This window comes from Dioscorea cayenensis, chromosome 2 (assembly GCF_009730915.1).
Source record: "Dioscorea cayenensis subsp. rotundata cultivar TDr96_F1 chromosome 2, TDr96_F1_v2_PseudoChromosome.rev07_lg8_w22 25.fasta, whole genome shotgun sequence".
In the NCBI taxonomy this organism is placed as follows: Eukaryota; Viridiplantae; Streptophyta; class Magnoliopsida; order Dioscoreales; family Dioscoreaceae; genus Dioscorea; species Dioscorea cayenensis.
Window position 1 is genome coordinate 21,334,218 of NC_052472.1, and position 18,082 is coordinate 21,352,299.

At 34.6% G+C, this 18,082-nt stretch overlaps 1 protein-coding gene and 1 pseudogene across 1 annotated transcript; both read right to left on the bottom strand.

Annotated features, from left to right (window-relative positions):
- Positions 1-2,834: 2,834 nt before the first annotated feature.
- LOC120274756 (carotene epsilon-monooxygenase, chloroplastic-like) lies at positions 2,835-7,729 on the bottom strand. Its single transcript, XM_039281289.1, is given in 12 exon segments — positions 2,835-3,032; positions 3,089-3,124; positions 3,126-3,248; positions 3,524-3,610; positions 4,104-4,211; positions 4,283-4,365; positions 4,368-4,422; positions 5,101-5,202; positions 6,109-6,306; positions 6,841-6,852; positions 6,854-7,138; positions 7,211-7,729. Coding segments are annotated over 12 exon segments (1,779 nt in total). The 5' UTR covers positions 7,703-7,729.
- Positions 7,730-13,341: 5,612 nt separating this feature from the next.
- LOC120270818 lies at positions 13,342-17,754 on the bottom strand (annotated as a pseudogene).
- Between the last annotated feature and the right edge of the window lie 328 nt (positions 17,755-18,082).

Sequence of the window (18,082 nt, forward strand, 5' to 3'; positions counted from 1 at the left end):
TAATTAATTATTTAATTAATCAAATTAACACAATTAATTATTTTATTAACTTAGCTTAATTGAGTTAATTAATTAAGTTAGTAAAATAATTAATTATGTTAACTTAATTAATTCAGTTAATAAAATAATTGATTAACTGATTAACCAATTAACGACATATAATTAATTTAATCAATTATTTTATTAAACTGAATTAATTACAGTTTATTAATTATTTTTATTAATTAAGTTAATCAATTATTTTATTAACTAAATTAATGGTTAATAATTATTTATATTAAGTTAAATGTTAATTAAATTAAACTTTAATTTATTTTTATTAATTAAGTTAATTCAAATTATTTTATTAGCGTTAATTTGTGAAAGCATCGAACTGTCCATTGTAGAATGAGATTTCCCAACGTGGTAGAACGAGTTTCTATTCTTCATGGAGTGAATGAATTCAGCAACCCTCAAATGCATGTACTGCGTATAAAATAGCATCCAAAGAAAGTGGCAGAATACAGTAATCAACGACTTTCCAAGAACTACGATGGCGCATCTCAAAACGCACCCTTATATGATTGATCTGCAACTTTTGAACATAGTCATATGTATATATATATATATATATATATGCTTATACGTTGATTTTGCATTCTTTGGAATACGGTTGTACATGCATGCATATAAGTTAAGCTGCAGCCTCTTTAATATAGTTAAATATATATATACTGCATGTTGATTGCACAGATATATGTATATTGTTATATACTTATATATAGAGAGGTTGGTCACCAGCCACTTGTTGCCAAGATATTTGAGTAGATCTCAACTTCAATTGCCTCAAAGATCTTATTTTTGTTCTTCTGATATTTCAGTGTCAGGTCACCCACGTACAAAGTAAATAAATAAATTTTAATATTTATAAAAATTTGAAAACATATTATTTTGGAAATTATGTATATTTTTGAACCATTCTTCTGAAATTTCTGGTTTAGTATAATTCGAAAATAATTATGCTTTGAATACCTATGCTTATTTTTGATGATTTACTATACTTCTGATTTACAATTTTCAAATGGATTTTTAAATTATTGTTATTAATCACTAATATCACTATTTTGATATAATACGTTGAATGAATAAATGTGTTTACAGCCAAACAAGTTTCTTAAGGTAGACATTATTATTATTATTATTATTACCTATTTTCAATTAATATATATCTCTGCTTCAATTCTTTTTATGAAATAGAATTGTGGACAAAGTAACAAGCAGGATTCAAACCCTGAGATCTTTGAGCTATAGCGAGAATAAAAATTCCAATTACTTTGTTAGTAAAGTGGTAAATACTATTATTTTTGTTTTAATATTTTAATCTAAAATATTTATTCCTAGACAGAGAACACAATATAGTTTCATCATGGAATCCTTCACAGAATAAAGCCAAAAGAATGACATTATATTCAAGATTAATTAGCTGTTAATACTCGCTACAAAACAGTAGAGGACAATATACATTTTCAATCTTACCACTTAAAAATGGACTGAAATTTCTGAAGAATTAACTGAAATAAGACAGCTCTTTGATAATGGAACAATCAAGTCTCTCTATGCTGAGTGAAATGCTGAGTGAAATTTCTGAAAAAAAAAAAAAAATCATATTATCAGGATGTTCTGGCATGAAAGAAGAATAACTCGTGAGAGACAACCTAAATTGTTCACATGATGCTCCTATTGACATTAATATGAAAATAGTTCTTGTTAGAGAGAAACAATTCTTTTTACACAGACTAACATTGCTGATTATCCATCAGTTTCCATAAAAACGATTAGCAGGATCTCAGTCCCCATCAATCAGTTAGAGAGGTTTGAACTATTGATTTAAGTAATTTGGAAGTAACCAATTAGGGTTTACGAGCGAAACCTAGAAATCGATCACTGATCCAATTTGAGTACCTCCTGGGAGTATGGCACGTTACTTTCAGCGACCGTAGCACCCGATACTCGGACATTGGCTCGCGTCTTTGACTTCTATGGTCAAAGAATTTGTTACTATTATCTATTAGTCTTTCTAGTCAAATAGATATGAGATCTTTCACTTACATGTGAGATGATATTTCATCCACAAAATGCATACCAGGTTATTTAAATTGATATTTGTTTTTGCTGATGTGGTAAATACATGTCCGTAAAGTTTTTCTTTTCTACATGTCAACAAAGACATTCGCCTATCTATGCAAGCATAGAATCAGGTCAACTATTTTAAAGGGTAAATGACTAAACTGAGAAAAGTGAATATATGCAAGAAATCTAAAGCAGGCGGAGTTAGCTATGAATGACATAGAGATAGAGTGAACCCTTGAGAGACATTTCGCAGATTTTTCTTTCTTATTTTAACACCAAACTGTAGTCAGAGGCTCTAAGACAATGCAAAAGCAATTATAACCTAACAATACTTAACAACATAATTCCACCATCAAAGTGAGGCATATTCTTTCTGTAACTTTTGCTTAGAGTCATGTACAGCCTGCCATAGAGAAACTGTTTACCATGGGTAGAGATGCAGTACAAGATATATGATTCATCAGCAAACTTGTAGTTAATAATAGAGATCGACACATGGTGTAGAATTGACTTGATTACTACATATCCAGATAACTCAATTTAAAACTCAAGATTTCTTACTTGAAGTGTAATTTCCTCAAAAAATAATCATAATTAGGTTTAGCATCTCAAGTCCTTAGTGTAATTCTTCCCAACAAATATATAGTTTGTTTGAGCATCTCAAGTAATTTGTAACATTTGTGTTGATTGTAGAGGCAAGCATTACCACTAAATAATCTGAGGGATCACGATATACAAATTTTCTTATTCATGGGAAGTGGAATAGTCTGGTATTCATCTTTTCCAATCACACAAATTGAATGGGACAATAGTTCCTCAATAACATTTGGATATGCACTAGGAAGCATAAAGTCAGTAAAATAAGGAACTTTCACATTCGTAGCATAGTCAACAAAAGGTTTCATGTATTTGCTTCTAGGTACCTAACTGAATAAAAATGCATCAAATGATTTTTCACACAGAAATTATAGGAACTTACATTCGTAGTGTGGATGGTTGCACCAGTTGTCATGCCAGATCTTTTGATCAGCAACCAGATCGAAGTTCATATGTTGCATTGCTAATGCAATGATAGCCTCCAGCATAGCAAACTGGTCACGATACATTTCCAGTGGTCCGCCACTGAATGGAATGAAAATCTGTGGCAACAATAATGATTTAACATAATTTCAGTACCAATCGGTGAAGATGCTTCTCATTAGTTAATTTGTTCTTTTCTTTATTTAATAAAAAGATAATTTGTCAAAAAGCTATTGGTACAAGAAACCTGACAGTAATAGAATTATAACAAAACAACTAACAGAACACACCAGCTATTCTGAAAAAGTAGCTTCTCAATTTTAGAAATTTAAATGTTAGAGATCTTGTTAAAACAACTCAGATAAAGTAAACACAGAGACAGGCATCAAAATACAAACCTAAAATCAGTATTTGTCTCATTTGGTATAGGTCCCTCCAGGTCAAACCTTTCAGGCACAAATTCTGCTGCTCTGTCCCAGACCTTCATGCAAGTGAAGTTGTAATGGACATAAAAGGTGAAGATAAAAATAGACAAAAACATGCAAAACATAGAAAACACGCACGTGTAAGACTATTAATACAGTAACACAACCCTTGCTCAAGCATCTAGACCCCTACCAACAAAGTTCTGAGTTTATCATGCAGATTCTTAAAACTGTAGTTCTTTCACTCTTTTTCAAAGAAAAATATCAAATGATTTGCCTACCATTTTTATTTTGAGTCACAACAAATCATTGAAACTGGCTTTAGGCAAAATTCTCATGGCTAGATACTAAGGAAACATGGTTAAAAATAAGTATTAGGCTTTTTAGATCTCATTCCACCTAAAAACTGCATGAACTTTGACATCTAATTAAGTTTATATTCCACCTGATGTAACAGATAGTGGTTCTGCTTCAATGTGTATAATAAGACTTGAACAGAATGATAATGAAGGGGACCTGAGGAAAATTTTTAGTTTCCCAGATGATTACCTGAGGAGAATGATGTATATTGTACACTGATATCATTATATCTTGACTGAGCATTGACCTTGTAATTTCAGGAAGCACATCAGCAGTTTGAGCCCGCCTTATCAAGACCTAGACAATAAACAGAACTTAAACATTGAGATCACTATGAGTATGTGAAGGACAAAAGGGATGCAACATACAGGAGGATGTGGGTAAGGCAGCATTGATTCATATATGCAGCGAGTCAAGTACTTCAGCTCTTTGACATCATCGTATCTAGGAGTCTTCCTTGCAGAACACTGCCGACCTCTTCTTGTGCTCTAGACAAGGCAGATGGGTCCTGCAGTGATACAAAGGTTCAACAGCCAAACTATATGTTAAAATGTAGGCAATCAAAATTAAAGTTTAGGAACCAATAGAATATGTGTTGAAATGATGTGAAGCAATAAAAAAATTTGAAGTTTAACACTCGACAGAAAACATGGAAGCAATTATATTGCATCATCTAAAAATTTGATGTCTGTTGGGCACTATATATTAGGATAATCATGGGCTAATTAGTAGTCAGTCTCACATATTACGTCTGTATTTTTCCTACAAAGCCAAGGGTCTCCAAATATAATATCTGTGATATAATACCAAGAAGATACCCTACTGGGGAGACCTTTGTTACAAAGAGTGGGTCTCCTATAAATATCATTCTAAGTAGGCTTTCACACGCAAAGACAAAATTGACACTAAAAAAGGGAGTCTTTTTGTTCATATGGATCTGATTTGGGAACATGTGCATCACCAACCTGTGTGATGATATTTGGCCCATAATTCTTTGCATGATGTAAAGCAAGAAGTAATTGCAAAATTCCAATAACAACTTATATGTAGCAGTACTTTGTAAGGATAAAAGTCTTGCAGTCTCATCATCCAACTTCTACAGCCAGGGTTTGGTTTTGCATGTGAAACCCAAAGGATGACCAATTAGGTAAATATATCTGTGGAAGAGAGAAAAATTGAATGATACCTTACTAAGAAGATAAAGAGTCCATGTCAATACAGAACCTGTTGTTTCATGTCCAGCAACTAGCATTGATAGAAGGTCGTCTCGCAATTGTACACTGCTAACCTGAAACACATTACACAAATCATTACACACAAATCATATCAGCCTTATCTCACAGAAAGAGAAAAGGTCTACACCAATACAAGAAGTAGATTCATTGAAAATTAGGGTCGCCCGACTAAAAGAAATTGCTGATGTAAAGACAAATAAATCAGAAGACATTTCATATACCATGAATATTTAAAAAAAAAAAGGTTATTAATTATGGGTATCTTCATGTATTCCAAAGCTTAAAGTTACTGAACTGTAATATTGGAGGGGCAAGGAAATTCTGTTGTCTCCAAAAAAGAATCGGTGATAGTAAGAGCCCTAAAGAAACGTAAATGGAAATGATTACAGGATATCAGTAAAAAGGAGATAAAAGGGGATGGTGATGGATAGGGATGAGGGAAGAAGAATACCTATGGCAGGCCGGAAATAGTTCAGAAAGGGAAAAGGAACCATATTGCCGGTCCCATGTTTGTTAGGGTTAAGATCTTTCGCAGTTATTTTTGTTTGTTCTTTGCACCCAGTATGGGCATACTCACTCAAAGTATCCCCCTAATACCATGAAAAGTTAGCAGCATCATAAAAACCTATCGAAGATTAATTTTCAAGTATTGGCCCATCTTTTCTCTCGAGGGTCACAACATAAGCATAAAATAAAAACTAAAAAGTACATAAACATTAAACAAAATTTTCAATTACATAGTTCTGTTGCAGCTCCACTGAGTAATAATTAGTGGATAGATCAAAGTTTACCAGTGAGACTATCAAAACATTTCATGATCTTTAAAATTTGAGCTGATAAAAAAAAAGGTATAAAATGAGTTCTGGAGGTGCCCAGTGGAATAAGCAAATAATATGCACAGAAAGAGTGAGTTTCATAGTAGAATAAATGGCAAATAGTAAAAAAAAATAATGGAAAACCTCCTCACGACTGGCTAGCAAGAAGCGCAGAATGCTTGGATCTGCTTCATTGACATAATCCTCTCTGTCAACTCGTTCCCCTTCAGCCTCTACCATTTCTTTGCATTTTGCAATTAGTTCTTCAACAGTCTTCCTGATAATGGTCACTGCTCTTTCTGCTTTTATCTGCCTAGGAACTATCTTGCACAAAAACCCAATCTGATAAAAGAATTATAACATTAATCAGCAACAAAATGACAAGCAACAATATTCTCAAAGATACAAACAGGGCAACTAATTAGCTCATCTATACGAAATCACAAAAACTCATCAAATACAAAGCAGTGATGTCAAGTATTTAAAAGTATTTTCAATGATTTAACAATCACATAAACATGCTGTTTCAAGAATGTTTCTCAGCTTTCAAAGTTAAGCCATTACTCACAACAAAGGCTGAAAAGTATACAAGAGATTTACACAATCACATTAACAATTATAGGCTTATTAACGCAAAAAAAAAAAAGCAACAAATTTTTATTCCTAATCTTGAAGGATAATCCCCATACATGTCAAAGTGAATGAGGGCATTGTGTATGTCAAAAAATTTGTGTCTAACTAACAATCAATTAGCAGAACAAAGGTCATACTAACCAAGTTCTATTTCAGGAAGTCTCATATGATGCAGTGAGAGAAAAAGGGTTTCAACTATTGTAGGTTCTACAAGAGATCAAAACAGCTCGTAATCTACCTTACCTTCCAGTAGGGGGAGAATATCAGTGGAGCGAGCCTCTGTCTCCTTCAATGCAGTGTAAACTGCATCAATGACAGGACTATCAGAAGAAAGGGAGTCAAAATTGAAATTAAACAAGGAAAGGCCAATAACATCCAATGTCAATTGAGAAAACTTCTCCTCCATGTTCACCATATCGCCTCTTAAAGCAAACGGCTCAAGCTTCTCAACCAGCCTTTGAGCACACCTACAGAACACCTTGTCGACCATCACTGATAAAAACTTCTTATGAAGAGAAGGAGATACAGCTTTGCGTCTCACCTGCGTACAAAGAAATTCAGACAAATTAGATCATGATGAAGAGGAGAAGAGAAGAGAAGAGTGAGTGAGCACCATCCAATGCGAGCCCTCAGCGATGGCGAATCCATTGCCGAACAAGAACTGGGAGACCTCAGAGACGAGGCCTTTGGCGTAGTTAGGGTAGTTCCTGAGGACGTGCTTGGCAATGGCGGGATCGCTGACGATGACGAAGTTACGGGGGCCGGCGGCGAGGCGGTAAACGGGACCATTCTCGACCATCCATTTGTAAAGGGGGAGGAAGAGTGCGCCGCCGAGGAGGTCAGAGACGTCGTCGAGGCGGGCGTCGGCGATGGGGATTCCAGAGTCGTCGGATAAGGAAAGGGAGCGGGAGATGGCGGTGAGCCAGTCGGGGCTGACCCAAGAGCCATTGGAGGAGGTGGGAGGAGGCTTGCGGCCATTGCTGGAGCCGAGAGAAGCACGGGGGAGGAGAATGGAGGTGCTGGGAGAGAGGGAATGGGGATAGGGTTTGGGAGAGGATGAAGAGGAGAAAGGAGGAAGGAGAGAAGAGAGGAGCGAGGTGGGCATTGTTGTTGGTAGTGGAGGTGAGAATGGCGCTGATGGGGCGGGATGAGATGGTTGAATGGCCTCAGATAATTGCCTACGTGGCGTTGTTATATTATTATTATTTTTTATTAATATTATTATAATAATAATATTTGACTTTTGATTTATTTTATTAATATTGTAGCTCTTTTCTTTCCATCCGGCTTTGATTAGGATGAATCGGATAAAAACATGGATCACAAATCAAATTTTAATATTTTGTAGACTTTGAGGGATTATGGGTTCGATTGCTTTGAGTTTAGAGTGACCTCAATGTTAATCTACAGGCGTTATCACAGGAACCTCCGATTAAGAAAATAAGTGTGAAGAAATAAAACAAACTCGACGAATAAATTTTTATTCATGAGATTCATAGTCTTCGTTAAAAGTACTGAGAAATTTGGAATTTAATCATCTTGACACAATGATAATTGTAGCCTTTTTATCTCCTTCCGACTATTTTCACGGAAATCGCGCTTTGACTTTTATTGACTTTTTGGTGTACGTCAGCTATCGAAATATGCATCCTGAAACATGACTTAAAAAGCGGGTGAAGTTGTGTCTTGGATATTTGAATTTGCATCTTGGACTTGATTTGGAACTTGATTTGAATTTTCACAAGCTTTCGACTTTCGGGCTTATGAAAGCTGCAACTTGTGAACTCTCGACCCTTTTATCCCTGAGGTTGTTGAGCTCATTTGTTGACTTGTTCGAAACTTGAATCTTTGATTTTGAACTTGCATCTTAGATTTTGATTTCGAACTTGATTTGATTTTTCATAAGCTTTGGCTTTCATGCTTGTAAAGCATTTGGCAACTTGTGAACTCCCCAACACTTTATCCATGAAGTTGTTGAGCTCATTTGTTGATTCATTTGAAATTTGTATCTTGAACTTTGAACTTGCATCTTGGATTTGATTTGAAACTTGATTTGATTTTTATAAACTTGCCTCGGGCTTGTGAGGGAACTTTTGCAACTTGTGAACTCTTCGACACTTTAATTTTTAAGGTTATTGAGCTCATTTATTGATTTGTTTGAAACTTGGAACTTGGATATTGGAATTTGCAACTTTGATTTGATTTGGAGATTTGATTTGACTTTTCATAAGTTTTGACTTTTGGAGCTTTGTGAAACTTTTTGTAACTCATGAACTCTTAATGCACTGTAGTCTCGAGGGTTGTCGAGTCTCGTTTTATTGATTTATTTGAAACTTGAAACTTGGACATTTGAACTTTTTGCATCTTGGATTTGATTTGAAACTTGATTTGATTTCTTTATAAGCTTGCCCTACGTGCATGCAAAGCTCTTTACAACTTGTGAACTCTCCAACGCTTTTATCTTTGAGGTTGTTGAGCTCGTTTTGTTGATTTGTTTGAAACTTGAATCTTTGATTTTTGCATCTTAGATTTAATTTGGATTTCAAGTCGTGAATTCCCTATGTCGATGAATCACAAACTTGGTTTGACTTCATAAGCTTGGGCTACATGCTTGTAGAAGTTTTTCTAACTTGTGAACTCTTCAACACTTTTAACTTTTGAGGTTGTTGAGCTCATTTGTTGACTTGTTTGAAATTAGTGTCTTGGACCTTGAACTTTCATCTTGAATTTGATTTGGAACTTGATTTGATTTTTTATAAGCTTGGCTTTCATGCTTGTGAAGCTTTTTGCAACTCAGTGAACTCTTCAACACTTTAACTTTCATGTTGTTGAGCTCATTTGTTGATTTGTTTGAAACTTGGAACTTGGACTTTTTAGTTTGCATCTTGAATTTGATTTGGAACTTGATTTGATATAAGCTCGGCTTTCATGCTCGTGAAGCTTTTTGCAACTTAGTGAACTCTTGACGTCTTAGCTTTGAGGTTGTTGAACTCATTTGTTGACTTGTTTAAAACTTGGAACTTGGACTTTTCGGTTATCATCTTGAATTTGATTTGGAACTTGATTTGATTTTTATAGGCTCGGCCCTCGGGGCTTGTGAGGCTTTTGTAACTTATGAACTCTTTAACTCTTCACCCTCGAGGGTTGTTGGGTTCATTTGTTGAATTTGAATTCTTTTGATTTGATTTTGGAACTTCATTTGACTTTTCATAAGCTTCGACCTTCGGGCTTGTGAAACTTCTGACTCTGGAACTCTTCAACACTTGACTTTGAGGTTGTTGAGCTCAGTTTATTGATTTGTTTGAAAACTTGAAACTTGGGTCTTAGACTTTGAACTTGCTCCTGGGAATTTGATTATGTATCTTAAACTTTGATTTGGATTTCAAGTTGTGGATTCTCTGTATTGATGAATCACAAACTTGGTTTGACTTTTCATGAGCTTGGCTTTTATGCTTGTAAAAGCTTTTTACAACTTGTGAACTCTTCGACTCTTCATCCTCGAGGTCGTTGAGCTCATTTGTTGATTTATTTCGAAACTTGAAATTTGGACATTTGATCTTTTTGTATCTTGGATTTGATTTGGAACTTGACTTGACTTTTCCATAAGCTTGGCTCTTGGGCTTGTGAAACTTTTATGCAACTTATGAACTCCTCAGCGCTTGACTCTGAGGTTGTTGAGCTCGTTTATCTTGAATGTTTTGAGTTTGTCTTGAATTTGATCCTGGACTTTAAGTTATAGATTCTCTGCATTGAGGGAATCTGAAATATGGTTTGGCTTTTCATGAACTTCGGCTTTTATGCTTGTAGAAGCTTTTTACAACTTATGAACTCTTCGACTCTTCATCCTGTGAGGGTTGTTGGGTTCGTTTGTTGAATTTGCATTCTTTGATTTGATTTGGAACTTGATTTGGAACTTCATTTGACTTTTCATAAAGCTTGGCCTTAAGCTGTGAAACTTTTGCAACTTGTGAACTCTTCAACACCTGTAATCTTGAGGGTTGTTGAGCTCATTTAGTCGATTCATCATTTTTAATGCCTTAATTTTGATCTTCTGTTTTAGAATGCTTCCCTTTTGAAGGTCTTTGGGAAATTTCTTTGTCACTCTAAAAGAGGTCATGGCGCTCAAAAAGGGTCCATGAGCTCAAAAAGAATTTTATGGTTTTGAAATTTTTCATACCCTTCTAAGTGAGTCAATGGCCTCAAAATGCAGTCCATGAGCTCAAAGTGAGTTTTTGAAAGTGTTTTTGGAATGTTTTATTACTGAGAGAGAGTCGATGGCCCTCAAAGCAGGGGTCCATGAGCTCAAGAAGAGTTTTAAGGGTTTTGAAAATTTTTTTCATCACTCGAAGAGAGTGATAGCGCTCAAAGCAGGGTCCATCATCTCGAAAGAGAGTTTTAAGGGTTTTGGAATTTTTTTATCACTCAAAAAGAGTTAATGGGCTCAAAGCAGGGGTCCATTAGCTCGAAGAGATTTGTCGTCACTCCAAAAGAGGTCGATGGCCTCAAACCGGGGTCCAAGAGCTCAAAGAGAGTTTTAAAAGGATCTTCAATAGCCCCATCCGCTTCACGTGATTATTAAGAGTAAAGACGAAGAGGCCCTCGAAAAAGAGTAGATCGACATCATTAGAACATCACGATAAAGCTTAAGGGGTCTTGTGAAATGCAAAACACCCCTCATCTTACGCTAAAAACCCTTTTTTCTTCTCTTCTTTTCTTTTCTGCATTTAGATCCTCTAACTTTTTCATTTTTCACATTTTTCAAATTTTGCCAATAAACCCCAAACTTTCATATTTTTATATTTTTCATGGATTTTGCAATTAAACCCTCGAGCTTTCATATTTTCACACATTTTCACATTTTTGCATATATGTCCTCAATTATTTCATCATCATGGATTTTTGCATAAAAATCCAACTTTTCTACAAATATATTTTTACCGCAACCGAACCCTCTTTTTCTTCTTTCTTTGATTGAGAAAACATGTCGGCATGTGATACATAAAAGCATGCTACCATCTATAATTAATCACTCACTTAATCAAGGAGTGCATGGTTCGTAAAAGTAATCCAAGATGCGGGTCCTACATGGCATGGATTAACATGGGAATAGATGAGAGATGTAAAATAAAAGCGGATATTTTTATGGCATAGATGCAACTAGAACGTGTATAAGTATATATATATTTTGGATGGAATTCTATGTAAGAACATCTACCTTTTTCAAGCTATAAGCACTTGACGAGCTTCTTAAGCATGCTCGAGATTTGTGCTAGGGTTATGGAACATCATTTTGCTTGCAGATGGTGGAGCAATTGATATTTTTCCTTCTGTTTAGGGAAACATATGAAGTCGATGATTTTTATGATCGAATGTTGTCTCATGCAGTTGATCTTCTCAACGCCTCGGGATGGTGATCGAGATCTAGGGATTGGAGAAGAGACCAGACGAACAAAGCTTCTTGATTCTGCGCTGGGTGGTGGACGGCCAAAAAGCTATATACGTCATCGCCACCACCACTAAGTTGTCCTCCGTCTTGTCCTTGGCTTCCTCTAGCTCATTTCGTGGTAGTGTTTGGAGAGAAAAAGCGTGGGAGAGAAACTAATAGAGGCGAAGGTGACCTCCCGACCCTTGGAATGAAGATCCCGGAACCCAAGATCTCCGAGTGGCCAGCACGGCCATCACCACACTGATTACTCTTGCGTCTTCTTCTTTCTTTCTTTCTTTCCTCTTTCTCTTTCCTTCTCGGTCTCTCCTTCTTCTCTTGTCTTTTTTCTTTCCTCCCTTTCAGTCTTTTTCTCGCTTTTTACCAAATCGCCAACTCCCGTCCATCTAGGAGATTTTTCAAACTTTTTCTTCAAATTTCAAATTTTTGTTTCAAAAATATCTTGCCCTTATCCACTTTTTTATTATAAACTAAAAATTCAATATATATATTCTCACTTTTAAAAATTTTTAATTATTATTATTATCTTTTATGCTATAATTCAAAAAGTGTACACCTCTATATTTTTGGTCCTCCTATATTTTTATTTGATCCTTTTCCTTTTATTTTTTCCTTTTTAGTGTATCAAAGTCTATATAAACAAATATTTATAGATGCGGACTTTCAGTAGAACGTCGTATCCTGATACAGTAGAGATAAGGCGATGACCAAAAATATTGTAGCTGTAAGTGAGTTTTGGATGACCTCGAGTTACAATTGTTCATGTCCAGAACATTAAGTAAATAATGAATTTTCATAAGTTATTGGGTTATATATATATATATATATATCTTAAATTTTTGAATAAATGATTTTTTATGGATTATATATTTAATTTTTTCTGAGATTTTCTATTGTATTTTAATGTATATAGCACCTGTCCTGGCAGAGAATACCATATGTCTTACAGATAGATATTATTTTGACAGTTAATTTTAGTGATGGTTTTTCAGGATAAATGTAAACGAACCAATCAATATAACTTATTTTTCAAATTATAAGTGAGCCACAATATTGTTTCTACACCTCAAATAAATATTTAAAACAAGGGTGTAAATTGTAAATTCATTCATAACTCATAATAGCTCAATGCTTTTAACATACACAATTAAAATGATGATAGATAATACATAATGGAAGGTAATCCCACATGAAACTAAAAATAAGTAATGGTTAACCAGCACAATGGTTCAAATATAAGAATCACTTAATGGAGTAAAATTACTCACACCGCAACACTACTGATGTATATAAAAGTATGAGACTTGTATTCCATAATTAAATCATCAACATGAATGGTTTAAACAAGTAAAAGTTCAAAGTAGTTCTAAGATTTGGTTAAAAAGATAATTCAGTGTAATGCCTACTACTTGTATCTTTTGTTGCATTGGATCTTTAACCACTTATCAGCCTCTCATACAAAGATACAAGCATAAGGGACTTTGGACGTGTTATTCCCATCTCATTGCTCAAGCAAAGAACCCGAGTCATATATGAATGACATCATTTGGTTCTTGTCTTGATGAATTTGCCTCTGGAAGCTCTCCTCTCCATCTTCTCCCTTTTCTTCCGACTTTTTTCATCCTCCGTATCGCCCTGCACAACACGACGTTATACGATCGATATAAAATACCTTGAGGTTAAAATTAACCGATTACACTGAAGCGAGATCAAGATATTCATTGATACACAACTAGATAAGAAATGTTCCTTAATGGGAAGAATACATGTAAAGAGTACTATGAATTGAGAATTGAAAATGGGAAGTAATCTTAATGTAAGTTTTAGTTAGGACAGACATCTTGATGATTAGAGGCACTTATTATTGATGCTTGAATGCATAACCATATTATACCTCAGAGCCAAGAGACAGGAAGCCTTTTGCGAGAAACCTAGAATCTTGTATGCGCAGCAAAAAGCCGAATCTGAGGATCAGAAAGAAAAGGTCACTGATGATAACAGTTGCTCTTTGCTCATAATTTTATTGAATAATTGATAAAAACAAATATACTGCCCTTCGCTCCTTTTTATCTATAACAAATCCATATTTCATCATCGTATTTCAACATCAAGCATTTTTTATTATTTTTTAAATTATCCTTAACACTATGTTCAACTCTTTTGTTAGAATTAAATATGAGAGAAAAATATGAAAATATAATTAGGGATAATTTTTGGAAGATAAAGCTATTTTTATAAAATTTTTGTGACATACACTAAAATTTTTTGACGTGCATGAGATTCGGTTAATCACTGATAGATAAAAAGCGGAGGGTAACATTTACCAATAGAGGTGAGGCATTGGTTTGACAAATATAATAATGGAATTCAAATCTGCAGCTAATGCCTATTCATGCATCAATTCAAGTGTATGATGGATACTCTCTTCTTTAACTAAATGCAAATACTTTTGCTTTGATGACTAACCACTGAACTTGAGTGTGTGATGAACTAGATACAATTGTAAACAAATGAAACAAAAGCCTTCCTACATAGTACTGACTAACTCAAGAGGTTAAAATACACCAAGTGCAATTAAGGTGCAGGAATGTAATTTTAATCAATAAACAAGGAACTGCAAAAGCAAAACTTCTGTGAGCTCTATGGTTGGGTTAGGGTCTTACCACTAAATAAACCCACCAAAATTTACCCGAAATAATGGAGGTCACCTGCACGAAACTTGTTATGTAGATGACGTCATGCAGGTAGCTGGAAAAAAGATCAGGGGTCAGCAATATCATTTGACTGTAGCAGGGTGCCCACAACAATTTAGAAACCTAAGAAAGCTACAAAACAGAGAATGAAACTTAACACTTTGAAATTTAAAATTAGCACTAATCATCTGAAAATTAAAAAGAAAAACTTGTAATAACACCCGAAATTCTAGTTAGATGTGTTATATTATACCACACAAGCTCAATAACGGAATTAATCAGTACTACTGGATATCAAAGCATGATTTAATACTGCTGAGAAACTAATCATGCCTCCTAACCAATAAGGCTCCAAAAATAAATTAAACATATCTGATATCCCACTACAACATTAACCTAAATAAAATTTAAAATCTCTTGAAACATTTCTCAATTTAAAACCAGAGAAATTTCAGGCAGCAAAACTTCTTATCATAAAATTTATACAATTAGATCTACAGAGCCTGCCACTTTGTGATAAGCACATGCATGATATGATAGTCTACCATTGTTCAAAATAACTGTAGACTAAATCCTCCTTCCAAATAGAAGAACCATACATGAATGTTTAATTATGTTCAAAATACCTCAGTAAATAATTCTTATTATTTAATATCGAGGTGCCACATGTAGTATGACATTCATATATGTAGAAGTATAGAACATGTCCAAATGATGAAGTAATGGTGCCATACTGCCATAGGAAAGGTGATGTTTTGGCTAGGGAGTAGCACTGAAAATATTTACGTTTATGACTAAGGCTAGGAGTGAATTCATTTATGCCCGTGTAGGAATAATTAGCCCTTAAAAAAGCTACAAAGATACCAAATTGAGAACTTTAACAGCAAACATGACTGAAATAAATTTAGAAGCATCTTGATGTTTGCAGCTCTTGTTATTCTTACGAAGGAAAGGAAAAAAGATTTAAAAGCCAAATTTAATTCTTTTGTGTCTCCTAAATCTGCCTGCTACATATTTATCAGAAGTAATGTATATGTGCAAAAGACATGAAACAATCTTTACATAATAAAATTATTAAAAGACGATAAAAAAGGATTAAAATATATACCCACAAACTCCTCCAGTGCTCATATCAAAACCACCGTCCACTAGTTCTCCATTGTTAGAATATGTTGGCTTTGCCATGTTGGCAAGTTGTTGGTATGAAATTCCATAGGCAAAAGATGTCACAAAGAGACCAATCCAATGCTTCCAAGTAAAAGTTGAATGAAAGATAAGCATCCGCACCAAAACATAAATAACCTGGAGAATGAAAAAGTCATTCATGAAGAATTATAACCTAAAAAAAAAAAACTTAAAATGATGAAGGTACCATTGGACAAATAAGAATAATAGAAAACAACATATAGAAGCTAGATAACAAATAAATCTAAATGGTCGGGGACTGTAGGAAACCTAGCTTGACCAAACCGGATAATTACCCTATAGGGTATTTCCCAACAAGAAATGGGAGAGTTTGGGATTAAATTCAAAATCTAATCAATCAAGGTCCCCCGAGCCAATAGACATAACACAACTTTAAAATAAATATGTAAGATATTAAATTTCCTGGAGATGAGAGACCTATCATTCAGTATTTTAATCTCATCTCAATTAAAAATATATATATTTGCAAGACTCCACCCATCTCTATCAAAACCTGCCACAAAAATAGTCATCTTTGAGTCCTCAAAAGATCGCCATTCCAAAGAGATTTAGATAAAGTTATATCATTTCAAAAATCTTTTCACCACATCAGATTGATGTTCACTTGCTAACTCTAAACATTGGATACCAGCTAGGATATTCAAATTTCTTGGAATAACTCCAGAAAAATTTCAAACATACAGCTCAGATTTTTGTATAAAAATAGCTGATTCCAAAGTTGAATTTGGCACAGAAATCACTAGCAAGTGGCCATACATACAAAATTACACAATTGAAACAAAAATTCCAGCACTTTCTCATTATAATTCAAGAGATAAAAAGAGCAAATCAAAGTACTAGAAACTAGGATGAAAGCGTGGGGACTTGGGGATCAGAACAATGGGAACATACATTGCAGGCGATAATGAGTCGGAAGAGCTTGACCATATGCTGCTTGTTCTCCTCCTTCCTCTTCTTTGCCCCCTGATTTGCCATCCTCTTCAAACAACCAAGAATGAAATCAATGCAAACCCGGAGTTCTCTCAGTGGCCTCTGTTTCCAAGTTCTTGAAGAATATTAGCCTTATTATTCATCACAAAAAATGATTTAAATACACTCACATATGCTTTTGCACCTCAAATCAATATTTATGTCATAAAATCGATTATGGAATTCAAGATAGGCTGTTAATACTTTTTAAACATTGGAAAAATAATAGGATTTGGAAGTAGTGATTCTCATTTTGGAAGTTCAAGGAAAAATTCTAAATTCTGAAATGGTTGAAGTGAAAGTTAAAAATTTTTAACAAATCTTTTAAAATTTTGACATTTTATCTAAATGATGTACAAACAATGTATGAAAAGCATAGTTTTTTGACTAATTTTGATTAAATTAACTCAAAAATTTTTGACATGAATTAGAATAAATGATATAGCATGGAGACTCAGATTTTTTTTTTCCTTCTTTCACAACAAAGTTTTTATTGTAACAAATTACCAATCCCATCCAGAAAGAAATATTGATAATGAATTTTGGGGATGCCCAAGTTGTTCAATTTCACACATATTCTTTCATATTCACTAACTCTCCATACGATATTGATAATGCAATCCCTAAACTCCTAACACATAAACCCTAAAAACAACAATCTCATAATTTATCATCAATCAAAATCAGACACACAAAAATGCTAATTTTTGGAAAGCAAGAGAAAGCTTCATACCGATCTAAGATCTAGGATGCCTCCACTCCACCACCACCCAAATCACGATCACATGTGCCTATCAGAGCCACAAATCCAGAAACAAAACAAGATCCTTTCCGCGAAGAATCAAAAATCTTAATAGACGATCCAAAGCCCTTCTCGCCGGGAATCCACCGGTGCCTGAAGCGAGGTTCTCCGTCGATGGGGAAGGCAAGAGACACGGCGGAGGCGGAAACGGAAAGCAACCCGATCTCTGTAAATCGGGAAAATGACGAAGTGGAGGTATATATTTACTAAAAATCTAATAATAATAATAATACGTGAAAGATACTGACATTTATCGCCGATAAGTTCGAAAACACGGCAGTACGCAACAGGTTTTGCGTCGCCGAACGGTAGCTTCGGCTTTATTGTTTAACCTTCGCTGCACTGCGTTGTGAAATTCCGGGCCGTTCTTGG